Source organism: Canis lupus, chromosome 7 (assembly GCF_003254725.2).
Source record: "Canis lupus dingo isolate Sandy chromosome 7, ASM325472v2, whole genome shotgun sequence".
Taxonomy (NCBI): Eukaryota; Metazoa; Chordata; class Mammalia; order Carnivora; family Canidae; genus Canis; species Canis lupus.
The window spans coordinates 65,020,225-65,039,024 of record NC_064249.1 but is presented as its reverse complement, the minus strand read 5'-3'; the positions used below and the strand labels follow the sequence as shown (position 1 = coordinate 65,039,024).

Genomic DNA, 18,800 nt, shown 5'->3' with positions numbered 1-18,800 from the left:
GTCTCTTATCCGTGCCGGGTTCTACTGTCAGCATCTCATCTAATAATGTTTTAGTAAATCTGAACATCAGTTTCTTAGAAAACTAGGCAGGTTTTTCAGGACAAAATTGGAACCCCTTTTGAAGAAATAGGAAACACTAGGGGCGCCTAGCTGGCTCAGTCAGAACATGAAACTCTTGATCTCAGGGTTGTGAGTTTGAGCCCCATGTTGAGTGAGGATTACTTAAAAAGAAATAAATAGGAAACTGTAGAGGTTCTCATACAACAGGATAAATACTTTTTGATTCAGTTCTGGACTATTTCATTTATTTCCTCAGATGTTTCGTCAAAAATTCCTAAAAGATAACATTTATATTAAGACTATATAAATAAACAGTGAAAGGAATTGCATGCAATTTTGGTCCATGACATCAGTGTCCTACTCATTGTTAAGAATTCTATCAGCTCTCACATCTATTATTTTTCCATTTGTGTTAACATCTATAAGTTCAATTGAGTCTACAGAAAGTAACTTATCCATTTTGAGATAATTAAATCTTAAGACCAAACAAAACATAAAGTCAAGATTTTTTACTTTGGTATTGAAATAACTTATTAGGGCCTTTGCAGAAATACTAATAGTAATATTTTGGTAGAAATTAAATTGCTTGAGCTATATACACAAAACCACTATTTGCCAAGAAAAGTATTATTAGGCTTATTCAAAACCATAAGTAACTTGTTTTAAAGTGACAATACGAGGATGCCTGGGTGGCTCAGCTGTTGAGCATCTACTTTTGACTCAGAGCATGATCCAAGAGGCCCGGGATCAAGTCCCACACCAAGCTTCCTGCCTGGAGCCTGCTTCTCTCTCTGCCTGTGTCTCTGCCTCTCTGTGTCTCTCATGAATGAATAAATAAAATCTTTAAAAATAAATCAATAAAGTGACTCAATCAATATACGTACACCATATATGGATTGGATTGTTCTGGGTAGACAACTAAAATAAGTAAAAAAAATAACAGTGATTTTTATTTTGTTTATAATAAATTCTTGCCTCATTTCTAAATTCTTTTTTTTTTCTTTTTTTTTTTTATTTATTTATGATAGTCACACAGAGAGAGAGAGAGGCAGAGACATAGGCAGAGGGAGAAGCAGGCTCCATGCATCGGGAGCCTGACGTGGGATTCAATCCCTGGTCTCCAGGATCGCACCCTGGGCCAAAGGCAGGCGCCAAACCACTGCGCCACCCAGGGATCCCCTCATTTCTAAATTCTTATAAATTTGTGTCATTGTTATAACTATACATATGGGCCCTTAATTCTTTCATTTCTTCTAATATTCGTATGTTAGCCAGTGTAGGGTTAATTTGTAGTACAGTGCTTAGTCTTGTGAATGCTGTTTCCTCAATAGGTATCTCAGGTTGCCAGTGTTACAATCCCAAATACTTTGCCGAACAGACTACCTGTTCATACAGGAGCTGCATTGTTGTATAGCCTCATTCCTTCCGATGGGTGTGGAGCAGGATTAAAGCACACTTTATAGGGGTTCTAATTGTAGATGCCTAATTGACTTGATGAATAGCAAATGCTAAAATTTAAACACACACACATATACATACATACATAAACCTGTTTCAGGGCTGATCTGCGTGACAGAACAAATGCCTCACAGGTGTTGAATGCTTGTAAGATAAAAGAGTACTCTTTCCATATTTCCCAAGAATTTTCTTTTGATGTTTATATGGATTTTGTATCTCATTGTTTCTTTTCTTAAAATGGCCATGGCAAGAATCCACTTCATGTTTGGCTGCACTGAATTTTAGAAGTCAGCTAAAATTAAAAATAAGAAAATCTATCAATAAGTAAATTTTCACACACTTTGGGAAGAAAAAGACTGAAAAACTGCTGACTTCAGTTTTTGGCCTAATCAGGTCATAAGTTCTTAATTCTTCAAAATGATTTGATGATTTACTAAAGTAATTTCAGGTTCTCATGCATTTGTCGTTACCTGAATTTGTTTGACAAATGGAAAAGATTAAAAAATCGTACCAGTTTTAATCCTTGACATTAAAATATTTTCCTTTATTATTATTTTTTAAGATTTCATTTATTTGAGAGAGGGAGATTGAGAGAGCGATAGAACACCAGCTTAGGAAGAAACAGGCAGAGGGGAAGGGAGAGAGAGGCAGGCTCCCCCCACCCACACACACACTCCTGCAGCAGAGAGCACAATGTGGGGCTCGATCTCAGGACCCTGGGATCATGACCTGAGCTGAAGGGAGACACTTAAATGACTGAGCCACCCCGTCCCCCTATTATGTTTCATATTTTAATGGTCTTCCAACTCTTGGGGCTGATCTTTTTCCATAAATTTTTTTAGCTTTTTATTTTAGCTTGTCGTAGGTTCACATGAAGTTGTAAGAAATAATATCAAGAATTGTCCTGTGCTCTTTACCCAGGGAGGCATCTTTTATAACTGTAGTGTAATAGCACAACCAAGAGATGGACACTGATACAATTTACCAACCTTATTCAGATTCTTCTAATTTTATATGCATTCACTCATATATGTGTGCACCGTGTTTTCTATGCAGTTCAATCACATAGATCCTGTGACTACCACCAAAGATCTCTCACACTGCTTTTTAAAATTCCTGACCCCCTTTCTCCTATCCCTACCCCTCCAGTTTGTGGCTACACATAATCTGTTTTTAATAATTTTTTCCTTTCAAGAATGTTATATAAGTACAATCACATAGGATATATTCTTTGAAATTGGCTTTTTTTTTTCAGTCTGCATAATTTCCTTGGAAACCATCCAAGTTGTTGCATGTATCAGTAGTTCATTGCTTTTTATTGCTGAATATTCCATTGTGCTATAAGTATGCACCAGTTTTTTTTCTTTTTAACAGTTGCCTTGGTGAAGGACATTTGGGTTGTTTCTAGTTTGGGGCTATTATGAATAAAGCTTCTGTGAACAGTTGATTATTTATAACTTTTTTTACTTTTCATAATATTCGTTTATTCAAGTTTTAAGCTTTAAAAATAAGTAAAATTGTAGTGTATCAATTGAACATTTCCTGGAGGTAAAACTTGTATCCACAATTGGGAAAATTGTAAAATACTATAAAGATTGATTTAGGAATCAGAAAAAGTAAACACAGAAACCTTTTCCTTCCTTTATGATAATCACATTGCAGAAAATAGAGGTCATAGAGAAAATAGAAAACCAAATTGTTTAGTGTTGCTAAACAGACTTTTTTTTTTTACCTAATGCTTTTGATAACTGTATTATTCCATCAAGTGTTTATATCATATTTTACTTAAACATATCCCTATTTTAAGCATTTTATATTGCTTTAAATTTTTCAATATCCTTTGTGACTATAAGTTTTTCTGGTTTGGATTATATTCGTAGGTTAGAATCCAAGAAATGAGATCTTGATGAAAGAGTCCTATTACATATTGCTAAATTGCTTTCCAAAAGAATTGTATCAAATTTGTAGTATCTCCAGCAAAGTATAGGAGTATAGTTTCATAACACTTTTATCATATTAGGTATTATGATCATAATTTTGCTAAGTAATTGTTTTGGTTTGAATTTATAGTTAGTTGCTAGTAATGTTGGATAGCTTTTCATATTTGTTTAATGATTGTTTTTCTCCTTTTGTTAATTATTATTTCTGAAAATTAGAAATGTCACCCTATTTTGTTCATATCCTTCTTTGCAATTTCAGTGCTCTTCAGTCTACTTTCTTCACAATAACTACTTGAGTTCCATAGGCAGAGATCTTTTCTTGTGTTTCATGTCAGATTCCATTAAAATTAAAAATACATAGAACAGCTATCTTGAGTGTTCTTTGTTAAGTACTTTAGTGTAAGCAGTTTTGCTCCCTGTCCAGGACTTCCTGCCACAATCTATTTTAATCCCAGAAGACTTGAGCCTACATAAGCACGATTACTGTTAGCAAATACCTAGGCTATGTCAGAACATAGACCTTCGTTTATAGTGAACCTCTAATTATATGCTTGCCCCTGCTATTATAAAGGAAGTAACTCACTTTAGGTGGAGAAAATTTCATTCTACTTAGCTGTCACATAGTAGACTAAAAGCAGTAATGTTGCAGATATACTTTTGTGACCTCAGGGTACAAGTAAGGGAAATACACTCTCCAAACTAATGGGACCTGGCTCATTATTCAGAGCCCAGAGTTGAGTGACTTAATAGTGTAGCATTAAACTCATAAAGAAACTCAGATCAACTGCTTTGGAGATGATGAATGTATAAATAAAATACTGTGGGGTTTTTTTTTTTTTTCTTTTTCAGGTTTACAAGTAAAAGTAACCAAACTGAAAAAGGAACGAATTTTGTAAGTATCAGTATATAACACTGATTTCTTATTTTTAAAGCAATTGACACTGATGTTCTATTTGACCTCAGTGTCTTATTTATAAGAAATTAGCTTTACAGCATGGACCTTGGATAGTTGACAATGAATTTTTCAAAATTCTAAGGTAAAAAGAATAACTTAATTTTGAGTATATCTTAGTTAATATTTGCATGTATTTATATTTTAATATAATTTTTATATGTTCACACATATAAGTTTGTATGTATATATAATTTTTTTCCATGAAGTACTAAGATGAGAGCTGTTCTAGACATTCATTTTTGATCTATTAATGACATTCTTTTCTCAGCTGTGATTAACACCTGGACTGCAAGAAGGGAGCAGAATAATTCTGGGATTTCTGAACTGATAAAAGAAATGGGAACAAATGAGACCCCTTTATTAACCAGTGTGAAGTTACCAGAGAGTCCCTTAAATTGTTTTGTTGGTTATTAAGCCTAGAATCAGATCTGATTTTCTAAGTCAGAAGCAGATCTTATTCATGGTTCTTTACATCTTCCACATTCTGGGAATCTGAAACATATGGAGTCATAGAATATTATTGCTCATAACAAAATTAATATCATCGTGACTAATATTGCATTTGCTTTATGGTGTATAAATACCATTGGGCCTCCGTTATTTCATATTCCTAAAGCTTCTAAGGCTCTAACCAAAATCTGAAGTTAACAACCACCCATCAAAACACACCCAGTTGTTTTTCTCCATTATAATCTGAAAATGAAAATTGGAAAGTTTCTTTCATACCTAGAAAATCATGTTTGGGAGATGACTGAAATTCAGAAATATAAAATTATAAATTTCATCTCTATCAAACTGAAAGTTAACTAGAAATATGGTATGTCAATCTCACACACCTCCTGATTTGATGCACTAAGAAGAGCACATTACTCCAGCCCATGTTTTGTCATGTGGAGACACAGAAAACCCAAGTCGAAGGACAAATTAACTGGCCAGTACTTTTCAAAGATGTCAGGACTGTGAAAGACAAAGAAAGTTGGACAAACTGCCCCAGATTGAAGGAGACATGACATGAAATGCAGTGTAGGGTCCTTGATTAGATCCTGGACCAGAAAAATGACATTAGAGAGACAATTGGCAAAATTTGAATAAGGTCTATAGATGTATAGATTAGTTCATAGTATTGTATCAGTGTTCATTTCTTGATGTTCATAATTGTATCATGGTTACACAAAATGTTAACATTTTGAGAGGTTGAGTGATAGATATACAGGTACTCTGTTCTATGTTTGCAACTTACTTATAATCTGAAATGATTTTAAAATGGAACATTTAAAAAAATTTAAAAATTAATATTCATCCCCTGAATCTGGAGAGATCATCTTCTCTTTAAGCAGCTGTTGCATATTTAAGAAATTCAGCATTCTTTTAGCAAGGAATGAGAAAGAAATAGCTATTGGACAGGCAACCAAAAATGTCACTATAGTTAGACTAGCCCTATTCCTACAGTTTAGAGAGTAGTTGCCAGTGCAACTTTTGAGGCATGATTTCCTTTTATGGCACAAATTACCTTCTGTTTCTGTGGGCAATAGGGATATTAAAAACTCCAGCTCTTTAGTGTACTTTAGTTAGTATTGATGGTATCACCTTATGTTTATGTATGTCAGAATTATCTGAAGAGTTGCAGAAGAAAACTCTAAATGTAAATTCTTCCAATAATAGTTATTCTAAAAATAAATATTTTGAAATTGTGTCAAAAGAGAAAAACAGGATCATTTTCTTGCTTAAGTAAAATTTCTCTTTTTAATCCACTTGAAATAAAAAAGGGGAAACATCTTTGTTTTACTTAGAAATAAATACACTTCTTTTCAATGGTGAAAATATTTTGAGTCATTTGAGATTTAAAATTATAAAATGTATTTATTGTGTTGTTGCCATCCTCATTTTTATTTATAGCCCAGCTAGTTTTGGTTGCTACAAACATTGTTAATCAGAAAATAAGTACCATACCAAACTTGTTCCCTCTGGCCTTTTTTCTTTTTCTTTTTCTTCTTTTTTTTTTTTTAGAGAGCATGTGCAGCACATGAACAGGGGTTGGGGGTGGTGTGCAGAGGGAGAGAGTGAGGGAGAGAATCTTAAACAGGCTCCACCTCAGGGTGGAGTCCAACTCAGAGCTCAGTCTCACCACCCTGAGATCTTGACCTGAGCCAGACTCCAGTCAGCCCCTTAACTGAATGGGCCACCCAGGCGCTCAACTTCTGGCCTTTTCTAATATCAAAAGTGTAATGTTTCTGAGTTGATTAGTAGTTAGAAAATGAGTACTTTATATTGTACCTTGGTTTCATGTTAATCTTGTTAATGCTGGATTAACAACCATTGATTAGAATGACATCTTTTTTTTTTCCCTTAAGATTTTATTTATTTATTCATGAGAGATACAGAAAGAGAGGCAGAGACACAGGCAGAGGGAGGAGAAGCAGGCTCCATGCAAGGAGCCCGATGTGGGACTCGGTCCTGGAAATCTGGGATCAGGCCGTGAGCCAGAGGCAAACACTGAGCCGCTGAGCTACCCAGGTATCCCAGAATGACATCTTTTAATCAAAATGTTGGTCACTTTTAAGAAGCAGTACTGAAACACAGAAATTACTGTGTTTGTGATTTGATTACACATTTTAAGTTGCATTCACAACATGTTTTTAAAGGAATTTAGTTTTATTAAAATGGATTCTTCGTGTAGACCTAGTAATTTTCTAAAATACTACTTTTTTTTTAAAGATTTTATTTATTAATTCATGAGAGACACGTAGAGAGAGGCAGAGACATAGGCAGAGGGAAAAGCAGGCTCTGTGCAGGAAGCCTGATGCAGAACTCAATCCCAGGACCCTGGGATCATGACCTGAGCCAAAGGCAGAGGCTCAACCACTGAGCCACTCAGGTGCCCCAAAATATATTACTATTTTAAATCCTAGATTTATAACTACAAGGTAGACCTTGAATCAGAATCATTTCCCTGCAGTTGAATGGTAACACATAATTAGAAGCCATCTAGATTTGCTTATCACAAATGTACATTTTTATTACAGACTTTTTACACAAACGTATTTCTCCGTATCTATAATCAATCAGCCACATGAAAAACTTCTTAAATTTGTAAATGATTGCTGAATTTTACTTTCTCAAAAATAATCTATCACAACAACTTTGAATTTTAAAGAGTGGAAACAAAGCTGGTTTTTCAATAGCTGATAATAATGCCTTCATTTGTAAGTTTACAGAGTCATTTGATCATCTTAGCAACCTTCTAATATATATTGTAACTGCTTTGTACCTGTGTACCTCAGGTAGCTTGGGGTGTACATTTTGGAAGCACAGGTAAGTTACTGAATTCCCTGAGTAATCAGAGAATTCATGAGGTGCTCTATTTTGTAGTAAGTTAAATCTTTGCATTGTGAGATCAGGAACTTGAGCTTGACTATATTACCATAATCCCCCTATATCGGTATATTTTACAGTATACAGTGAGGGTGTAAGAATAATCAAGATGTCTTATCTCCATATTGTTAGAATAGCTATATTTGTAAGATAGGGATTCCCCGGGATGCCTGGGTGGCTCAGCAGTTAAGCATCTGCCTTTGTCTCAGGGCGTGTGATACCACGAGATTGAGTCCCCTTTCGGGTTCCCTGCATGGAACCCACTTCTCCCTCTGCCTATGTCTCTCATGAATGAGTAAATAAATAAATCTTTAAAAAAGAAAAAAGGGATTCCCTATCCTTCGATATTCCCACCTGGAAAAAAGCAATTAGAAGAGGAATTAATTATACCATATTTTATTCATCACTTGGTTGTTTCAGATATGTGCTTTGATGATAGTTCTTGCACATAGTTCATGGTATTCTCTTACACAAATTCATTTATAAAACTAAACATGGGAAAATGTCAACAGCTGAATATTGTGAGATTGTTTTTGAAAAGTTATACTTAAGCCAGGTCCGCCTGATTGTTTTAACCTGCTTGTGAACATGGACTACATCTCTTTGCCAATGTATATCCATTACTTACCAACTGATTAACTGTCTTAATAATCAATTCATGAATCTGATCATCCTATTTATTTGCCATTCTTTTTTTTTTAAGATTTTATTTAATTATTTGAAAGAGAACATGGGATAGAGAGGGAAACATGAGCAAAGGGAGGAAGCAGAGGGAGAAGCAGATTCCCCGCTGAGCAGGGAGCCCAATGTGGGGCTCGAACTATGACCTGAGCCAAAGGCAAATGCTTAACTGACTGGGCCACCTAGGTGCCCCTGCTTTTCTTTAAAGAAAAATAATAACTACTTTAATTTTCACTGAGGAAATATAAAAATTAACATTTACCATATTCAGTTATCTAGCTTTATAGTAAAGATAATTCCCCTTTTAGCTGCCAAGAAATTTAGAAATTCTAAACCAACAAATAAACTAACCACCAACAAATAAATCCCTTTAAATTATTTTTTTAATTTTTAAATTACAAAGAAAAAAAATCCTGCAGTTGTACAGGACTGTTTTCATACTTTTAATTTCTTAATTAATAAAATTTAATTAAAATATATAAAATTTATTTATATATTATTTATATATATTATATATTTTATTAATTAAAATTAATTAATTAAAGTTTTTTCCACATTTACATGCCAGTTATTATTTACATGCTATTTATTTAAAATATTCATTTACCTCAGAAAAACAGAAGGTTGCCTACTAGGAAAATGATACTAAGTCTCTAGTAAGAGTGTTGCTTGTGGGATAGATACATTGAGCTTACCTTATATAGGTGAAGTTGGTTAGTTAGTCACTAACTTCCTTTGGATGAGTTCTAAGGTAAACCTATCTTACAATATATTTCACTTGTAATTACCTGGATGGCTCAGCAGTTGAGGGTCTGCCTTTGGCTGGGGTCTTGATCCCAGAATCCAGGATCAAGTCCCACATCAGACTCCTTGTGAGGAGCCTGTTTCTTCCTCTGCCTTTCTCTGCCCTCTCTCTCTTTCTCTCTCTCTCTCTCTCGCTGTCTCTCATGAATAAATAAATAAATTCTTAAAAAAAAACAAAACAACGGGGATCCCTGGGTGGCTCAGTGGTTTGGCACCTGCCTTGGGCCCAGGGCGTTATCCTGGAATTCCAGTATCGGGTCCCACATTGGGCTCCCTGCGTGTAGCCTGCTTCTCCCTCTGCCTGTGTGTCTCTGCCTCTCTCTCTCTCTCTGTGTCTCTCATGAATAAATAAATAAAATCTTTAAAAGAAAACAATATTTTTCACTCAATTTTTTTGAAATTGCATGACTGTTTTTTGTACCATTTAGAATTCATCAATTTGCTTTCTTAAAGAATTTGTTAAAATATCCTTATAATTAGTAGAAACCTGTTGTTTACCACTGAGTTGACATGAATATTTAATTAAGTAATTGAGGTTAGATTTAATTTGAACTTTGGCCATCAGTCAGTCTGGTTTTAAAACAAATTCTATTATGTTCTGAATCATTCTAAATAGAAACAATGTATAGATGTAGGAAAATCAGATATTACATTACTATTACAAGTTTTCTCTTTTCATAATTTAAGAAAAAAGTTTTGCTATGAACTTTTCATTCCTTGAGAGAGAGTGTGTCTAAGTCTTTAATATATGAATCTGGAATGTAATATTTGATATATTTTTATGATTTAAATTAAATAAATTCAAATTATTTTTAGCAGCTAACAATCTGTTAACTTAGAAAATGTGTTCAGTTGTTCCCCCTAATTCAGACAAGTTTTAAATTTGGTTATATTTGTTAAATACTTGCAAAGTAGGATCAGCGAGAGCTTGATGTACTGCATCTGAATTAAATACATTTTCTAGAAGTATTGGAAAATATGGCGGGGTTTTTTGATAATTTTTTTTGATAATTTTTTTTAATTAAGTGAGAAACTGCCAAATTAATGAGTTTCAGCTATCACCATATTATTCCCCAGGTTTTGGATATCTACATATGCTACCAAAACCATATGCAGTAGGCAGGTTATTCTTAGATGTATTGATTTTTCATTTCTCATTCAATGTCAGCTGTTCAACCAGCATGATGAGGTATCCTCTGTATTGGGTATCTGGCATTTTACTTAGTTTGACTCTGTTTTGCTACCAGTGATATTACAGTCTAACCATTTTGACATAATCATTCTGACATCTACTTTTTGTAAGTGGACTGGTTTGTCATCATTTGATATTTTAGACCCTTGGGAGAACTGAGGAAGATATTTCAATCACAGTATTATCTTTTTCAGCTTCAAGACCATACAGAAAATCCCAGTCAAATACCTAATTGGTTTTCTTAGAATTAAATGATATGTATACTTTATATAATAATGTGATTTTTAAAAATATGGAGGCATAGAATAAGATACTAACTTGGAAAGAAATTAGGTAATCTAGGAGAAAATTTTAGATGTCTTTGTTTTTTCTTGACTATAAAATCACAATGTTAAACACTTAAATAGAACTTAATATGTGCTTGTACTATTCTGCATGCTATACACAAATTAGTGTTTAGTCCTTGCAAATGAACTCTCCCATAACTGGAATAGAGATGAGTGGAGATATCTGTTACTTACATTAACAACTGTAGACAAGGTAATAAAAAACCGTAAGTGTACATTTTAATAGCATTTTTGACAACATTGAGTCATCAAAATCCACTGATGGCATCAGAATCCACTTGTTCCTCTGTTCCAACATTGTATAATGAATGGCTGGTAATAGGACAATACTTTTATGGTACATAAAAATACTATGTAGCAAATTCTAGTATAATTTGAACTATAATTAACAAGATATTTAAACTTTACCTTTCAAGTTACTTATTTTGATACAAGAAATACATGTTATGTAAATGTGAGACCATACTTTGGAGTTCTTATAGTAGAATTAATCCTGTTATGATAATTATCCTATTAGGATTTTTTTAAAAACTTATTTCTTGACTTTTAGAGATGCGCAGAGACTAGAGGAATTCTTCACCAAAAATCAACAACTGAGGGAGCAACAGAAAGTCCTCCATGAAACTATTAAAGTTTTAGAAGATCGGTGAGTCTAGTTCTTGGGTATTCTTGTGTAAGAGGTTATTTCCCTCCTTAATAGAACATTGCTTTTAATTTATAAATAGTTCTGGGACTAAAAGTACCCTTTTCCCAACCTTTATATAAATGCCCTTTATCCAGTGTCAACATTGAGTAAATACTTTATGAAATCAAGGATCTACTCTTGCAAGTTCGTTTTTTTTTAATTAATTACAGCAATCTCAACAATTTACCCTTTAAATAATATTTCCTTATCTGGTATTTGATACAGGACAAGCGTAAGAGTAGCACTAATTAATTAGAATTAATGTTCTAATTCATTTGATCCTTTAATTCCATGTTTACCTCTAAGTAGGTGGCAACTGCTTCACAATTCTATTTGTCTTTGTATTCTGCCCTTTTTTCCCTGCATATTTCTCTACTTGCGGAGAGTCTAGGGATTCTTCTTTCTGAGTATTTCCAAAATGATGCCTATCACTTACTCTGCTTCCACATACATCCTTCTTTGTTTCTCACTCCTATGAGATTAACACCCTAGGTTTAGAAGAGACTTCCAGAATTTGCTGTATTTTCCTGTCTGAACTATAAGTGCTATTTAAAACTTTGAACTACCTATAACAAATAATGTTTCCTGTGTTTATAATTAATAATTTTCTTTTGTTACTATTTTGTATATGTTACAGAAGGGCTGGTGGGTTTGAGTTTGCCACTGTTCCTTTAGTGGTGGGGTAACCTACTACTATGCACCTATGCAAATTGCAGTTGTATGCTTGTCTTCTACAACTCCTGTCCCAGATGATGCACATTTACTAAAATAAGCAGCCTATTGTGGAATAAAGCTCCATATGCTTTGGAATCATAGGTGTGAATTTGAAATCAGGTTTATACTGTGCCCTTAATTCAGATTCATAAATATTTGAGTCCTTACTACAATCTAGGTGTTGTTATACATGCTAGGGATAATACTATCCCTAGTATGTCATGAAGCTGATATTTAATTTTCAAAGGTTTGGAGCAAGTCATACAAATAAGATGATTTCAGATTGTAAGGACTATGAAGAAATACAATTATATGATGTAATGAAGTGACCACAGACATTGGGAAGTGAAGGGATAGGTGTCAGGGATAGCCTTTTTGAGGAGGTGCCATTTGAACTAAGATCTGAATGATACAGATAAGAGCTAGTCACCTGGAGAACAGACAAATGCAAAACAACTAGGTAGAAATGAGTTTTGAAATATTTGAAGAATAGGAAGTCGTCTGTGGTTCTAACTTAATGAGTAGGAGAATGATAGGAGCTAGGATTGGAAAGGTGGGAGTAACCAGATTATGTAGAATCATAGTCAAAAAGCTTGGATTTTAATTGCAACAGGAAGCACTTGGAGGGTTTAAGCAGGGAAATTACGAAGGAATATGAGCAGGTATTGACAGCATCTGTTATATCCATGTGGAGATGTCAAGTAGATAGGTATGTTGAGTCTGAAACTAACTAGAGAGATTAGGGCTAGAGAAAAGAATTTGAAAGTCATCTGTATATAAACGGCATTTGAAACCTAGAGACTGGGTAAGAGATCTAAGGACATGTTAGAGTATTGGAAGAAAATTAGAAGTGTTAGGGCTGAATCCTTCGACATACTAATTAAGGTTTAATGAAGAATAAGGATTCAGCCAGCCAAAAAAAATTGAGAAAGAAAAATTATCAGAGTAGAAGAAAAGTCAAGAACATATGACATGACATTAACCATAAATGTCATGGGCTATTTTGAAGATAAAATGAGATTAATACAAGTAAAAGTATATAATAACAATTTTTTAAAACTTATAGTGTCCTTCCTAATTGGTGACTATGATTCCAGCCATTTGTACTCCAGTCTGTAGAGTAGCCAGACCTAGTCTCTCTCCTGCTGAGGTATCAGGAAACTAGAAAGTCATTTGCCCCCTTCTTCTCCCCAGTTCAGGATCAAAAGGGAAACCATCAGCTAGGTACTCTTAGTGTGGTGAGGGATTTCCTTGTTTTCTCTGGATATGTATTGGAGCATTTAGGAGGAATGGTGGAGAGCATATCTTTCTTAGGCTTTAACTCTGGCAATCAGGGCAGTCCCGGTGGCACAGCAGTTTAGCTCCACCTTCAGCCCAGGGCGTAATTCTGGAGACTCAGGATCGAAGCCCACGTCAGTTCAGGCTCCCTGCATGAGCCTGCTTCTCCCTCTCCCTGTGTCTCTGCCCCTCTTTCTCTCTCTGTGTCTCTCATGAGTATAAATAAATAAAAATCTTAAAAAAAAAAAAAAAAAAAAAAAAACCTCTGGCAATTGATATCTATTGAAGGCTCACTTTGTACCCAGACATCTAGCACTTAATCTTCACATTAAAGCTATAAGGCAGATGATAAAACCATTTTACATGTGAGGAAACTTAGCTAGCAAAGATTGAAGAAACTGTCCCTAAATCACAGTTAATGGATAATGAGGTAAAATTTGACCTTACAAACCCCCTATTTTCTGTGTTCCTGAAGCCTTGCTTGTATATTGTTTTAATTTTGTAAATGTGATATAAATGAATTATACTTTAACTGATCATTTCAAAGTATTTGTATTTGACCTAAAGTTACCAAAACAGATACTCTGAAATATTAACTCCCCAGCATTGTCCATTTTCTAGTCTGGTTTTTTGGGGGAAGTTTTGTTTTTTATTTCTCCTTTAAATTGCTAACTATATTCTACTTTTAAATGTCTAAGTAGATAATTTGGTAAAATTCTGCCTTATTTAAAATTTCATTGTAGTTTTATGTTACATAAGAATGATAAATAGAGCAAGCTTTAAGAATCTATACAAATGAATGTTTTGCCAAGACCTTTATTTTTTATTTTATTTTATTTTATTTTATTAAGATTTTGTTTATTTATTCATGAGAGACACAGAGAGAGAGAGAGAGGCAGAGACACAGGGAGAAGCAAACTCCCCTTAGGGAGCCCGATGTGGGACCTGATCCCTGAACCCCGTGATACCACGCCCCAAGTGGAAAAGCAGAGTGCACCCCTGAGCCATCCAGGCATCCCTTGCCAAGACCTTTAAAAAGCAAAAGTGTTTTGTTAAAATTTCTAGACAGTAATTCTGAAACATGCTACTACTCTTTGTAGGATAAGACCATTTTTATTTTTATACTTACGTGAAAACATTGTGAGATGTTTAGATGAGAGGAATTACTTGGTAAAAGTAAATTAGATAATAAAAAGTTCTAATTTTCTGTGGCTGATTTATATTCTACTCCTATTTATGTAACAGACTTTCCTTAAAGGAAACAAAGTATTTCACTAAATCTAAGAAATAGTCATTGTGTGGAGAAGTAGACAGAATGCATTAAAAAAAAAAAATCTGAACAAAGTAGTTAAACCATGATTGTCTAATAGATTTTAGTATTTCTAAAAGCATTTTTGGCAATCATGGGAAAGTCATATTTCATCTGTCATTGAAAGGGAGAATTTGTACTTCTAATCAGAGGATTTATGGTTGTGAAACTATTTTTCAAATAATAGACTGTCCTCTTTTTGTCTTACTCATAGATTTTTTTTTAAGATTTTTTTTATTTATTCATGAGAGACATAGGCAGAGAGAGAGCAGGCTCCATGCTAGGATCCTGATGTGGGACTCGATCCTGGGATTCCAGGATCACGCCCTAGACCAAAGGCAGGTGCCCAACTGCTGAGTCACTCAGGCGTCCCATAGATTTGAATTTAAATATATTCTTCATGAAACCTCTGACTTTCTAGACTGGATTTAATTCTGGTAAGTACTTTCATAGTACCATGTATTTCCACTGTCGCGATGTGAATCATACTTTGCCATAATTACTTTTTTATTGCCTTTTTCTAATACACTGTAAGCTCTTTAAAACAAATGACATTATCTTGGCCACTGTTGTATAATTGGCATGTATAGTACTCATTGTAGGTATTCAGTAAACCCTTTTGAATGAAAATGAATAAATTTGAGGAAATCTTTTTGGGATATAAACAATTGAGCGTTCTGTTAGTCTGGTAAATTTTCCAGTTGCAAAATGAAAGGTTTTATTTGTTCATCTCTATGAGCAAACTGTAATATGACTTAGGAAGCATGTTGCTTTCTAATCTTACAAGTGGAATTATGTTTCTTTTTCTGATAGCATCAGTGGAAGAGAGGCAAGAGGAAAGCAGTGGAACTTTGCTGATAGAAATAGGAGCTAGCATATTTTCTCACATCCATTTAAATTTAAACTAGGATCTGTAAGCAGTCAAGAGTTGACTCTTTTTCACAGATGTTATCAAGAATGGCAGTTGAATTTGGAGGGACCTGGAGGGTATTATGCTGAGTGAAATAAGTCAATCAGAAAAGGACAAACATTATATGGTCTCATTCATTTGGGGAATATAAAAATTAGTGAAAGGGAACAAAGGGAAAGGAGATAAAATGAGTGAAAATATCAGTGAGGGTGACAAAACCTAGAGACCCCTAACTCTGGGAAATGAACAAGGGGTAGTGGAAGGGGAAGTGGGCACGGGATTGAGGTGACTGGGTGATGGGCACTGAGGGGGACACTTGGCAGGATGAGCACTGGGTGTTATGCTATATGTTGGCAAATTGAACTCCAATTTAAAAAAAAAGAATGGCAGTTGACTGGAGAAAACTGGTAGTAATAAACAAGTTAGGAAATATTGTTTCATTTTAGAACTGTCTATACAAGTAGCATTTTTAAACTTGAAAGTAGGGGTTCTGAGGGATTGTTTTTGATGATACATTATGATATTTTAATATATTAGATTTGATTTCTTAGAAACAAAGTAGTGTTCAGTTTTTACTGACAAGTCAACTAGTAGAATGACATTTAAATAACCATTAGAATTGTTAAATGCCATTTATCTCCTTCATTCAGTGTTTTTCAAAAATGACTTTTTCAATTTTTTATTTTAATTTTTATTTATTTATTTTTAAGTGAGCTCTACACCCAACGTGGGACTTGAACTCAAAATGCTGAGATCAAGAGTCACATGCTCTACTGACTGAGCCTTCCAGGAGCCCCATCAGTGACTTTTCAATGTTCTGTTCTCTTTGGCCTTTATTTTTTTGTTTTTTAAGATTTTATTTATTTATTCATGAGAGACAGAGAGAGAGAGAGAGAGAGGCAGAGACACAGGCAGAGGGAGAAGCAGACTCCATGCAGGGAACCTGACATGGGACTTGATCCCGGGACTCCAAGATCACGCCCTGGGCCAAAGGCAGGCGCCAAACCGCTGAGCCACCCAGGGATCCCCCATCTCTTTGGCCTTTATAGTTTAAAAATTCTGTGTGTAAATTATTTACCACAATTGGGTCAAATATTTGAATTTTTATTAATTGGACCCTAAGCTATTTGAACAAATCTTAAAAGAGAAATGTAAATATGAAATGTCAGGTACTTTAAGCAAATGGTTAAAATTGAGTTTCCTCTTAAAATAGTTTAATAGTGTCTTGGTTTTGGAATAGTTTACAGAGACTTGTTTCCTTTAGAATTTTAAGGGCATAAACAGACTTTACCATTAGCTTTAGAAATGCTTGAGAATCTGAAGACATGTATTAGAGCAGAAAGACAAGAAGATGTATGTCTTTTTTAGTACCTTAATTCTCAAAAAGATGGCACACAAAGTTTACTAGAATGTACTACTATTAAATTAAAATGCTATGATAAAAGGAATATACCATTTAGCTTATATTTCCCCCCTTTGAATTTTTATTCAAGTAAGGCATGTACGTTGTATAAAGTTGTATAATTACTATAAAAGCAGTAGGTTTTTTTGTTCTTCTCTTTGCCACCCCTGCCAGTCCCAGTTCTTCATTCACCAAAGTTCTAAATGATGTTTTTTTTTTTTTTTAAGATTTTATTTTTTTTATTTGAGAGAAAGAACAAGAGAGGGAGCACAAGCAGGGGGAGCAGCAGGCAGAGGGAGAGGGAGAAGCAGACTTCCCGCTGAGCAGGGAGCCCAACACAGGGCTCAGTCTCAGGACCCTGAGATCATGACCTGAGCCCAAGGCAGACACTCAACGGACTGAGCCACCCAGGTGCCCCATAAATAATGTATTTTCACTCTAACACTTGATTTATCAATTTGAGACATTATCTGCCTACTTCTTACTATGAAGATGAGTATACTATTTATCTCTTGCGTATTTTTGAATAGTTACTATTTTAGTTCTATTTTACCTTCCAGCCTATTTAATACATACATTTTTGTAAAAGTATGTCTTTACAGGGATCCCTGGGTGGCGCAGCGGTTTAGCGCCTGCCTTTGGCCCAGGGCGTGATCCTGGAGTCCCCGGATCCAGTCCCACGTCGGGCTCCCTGCATGGAGCCTGCTTCTCCCTCTGCCTGTGTCTCTGCCTCTCTCTCTGTGTGTCTCTCATGAATAAATAAATAAAATCTTTAAAAAAAAAAAAAAAAAGTATGTCTTTACAGGAATATATTTTAGGAAAATGTCTGAACCGTCTCCCTGAACTCACCACTATATTGCAGGAAGGTATTGATACTTTAACCCTTCCCGGCATCATTCTTCCTCTCTTCTACTTCCCACTCTGTTCAGCTGAACCTTTAAGTGTAAATAATGACAAGCTTGATAAATGTTACATTGTTTTCTGTTACCAGATCTCAATCTTTTATATTTGGTTTATAAGTTAATTATAGAAGCTGAAAAATTGTAAACAGTGTTTATTTATTGACTCTGTAAATACTCTCAGCTGAGCCAGAATAAGATTTCCTTCTCTACAGATCCAATATCATGACCTCTGTGCCACTTGAGACTGTTTCCAATGTCCAGGCCACATAGATTCTTTTCTATTCTGTTTCATATCTTGCTCAAATCAGCCCATAATTATATTATGACTTGGACATATTTAAGTGAGTTTGCTGTGTTTTTCCTAGAAGTTCTAACAACTTTTTTCATATTGAGATAAGAAACATGTTTTCCTTACCATGTCATTAGTATTATGTAATGTGTTATTCTATTTATTGATTATAATCTTTTTTTGTTCTTTTCCTTGAAGGCATACTTCTTTCGCTGAAATACTCTGTACTGATTTGGACCATTTACTTTCTAGGTTATTCTACAACTGCCATTCTGGAGTTTCTCTTCACTGGATCCCCACATTAATGCCATTATTTCTTTCTACTCATGTTCATGTTAGCAAATAATTATGGAGCACTTGTTTTGTGCCAAGGCACTATTTTAGACCTTGAAGATATTCAAGTGAACATGGTTGATGAAATGTGGGCCTATTTTTCCTTTTTATTGGTTTTTTCATGCTTATTTTGTTATAGGTCACCCTCAAGTATCTGCTGAAAAGAGCA

General features: G+C 34.6%; 1 protein-coding gene across 6 annotated transcripts in view; it reads left to right on the top strand.

Annotated features, from left to right (window-relative positions):
- The window catches only part of RBBP8 (RB binding protein 8, endonuclease), a 100,962-nt gene that overhangs the window by 33,707 nt on the left and 48,455 nt on the right, over nucleotides 1–18,800 (top strand). For 5 of the 6 annotated variants that reach the window (XM_025429328.3, XM_035718783.2, XM_025429329.3 and 2 more), the window contains 2 exons: nucleotides 4,308–4,350; nucleotides 11,360–11,455. In XM_025429328.3, coding sequence (XP_025285113.1) covers nucleotides 4,308–4,350; nucleotides 11,360–11,455 — 139 coding nt within the window. The remainder of the gene's footprint in view (nucleotides 1–4,307; nucleotides 4,351–11,359; nucleotides 11,456–18,800) is intronic. The other variant, XM_049112841.1, reaches the window with a different exon arrangement.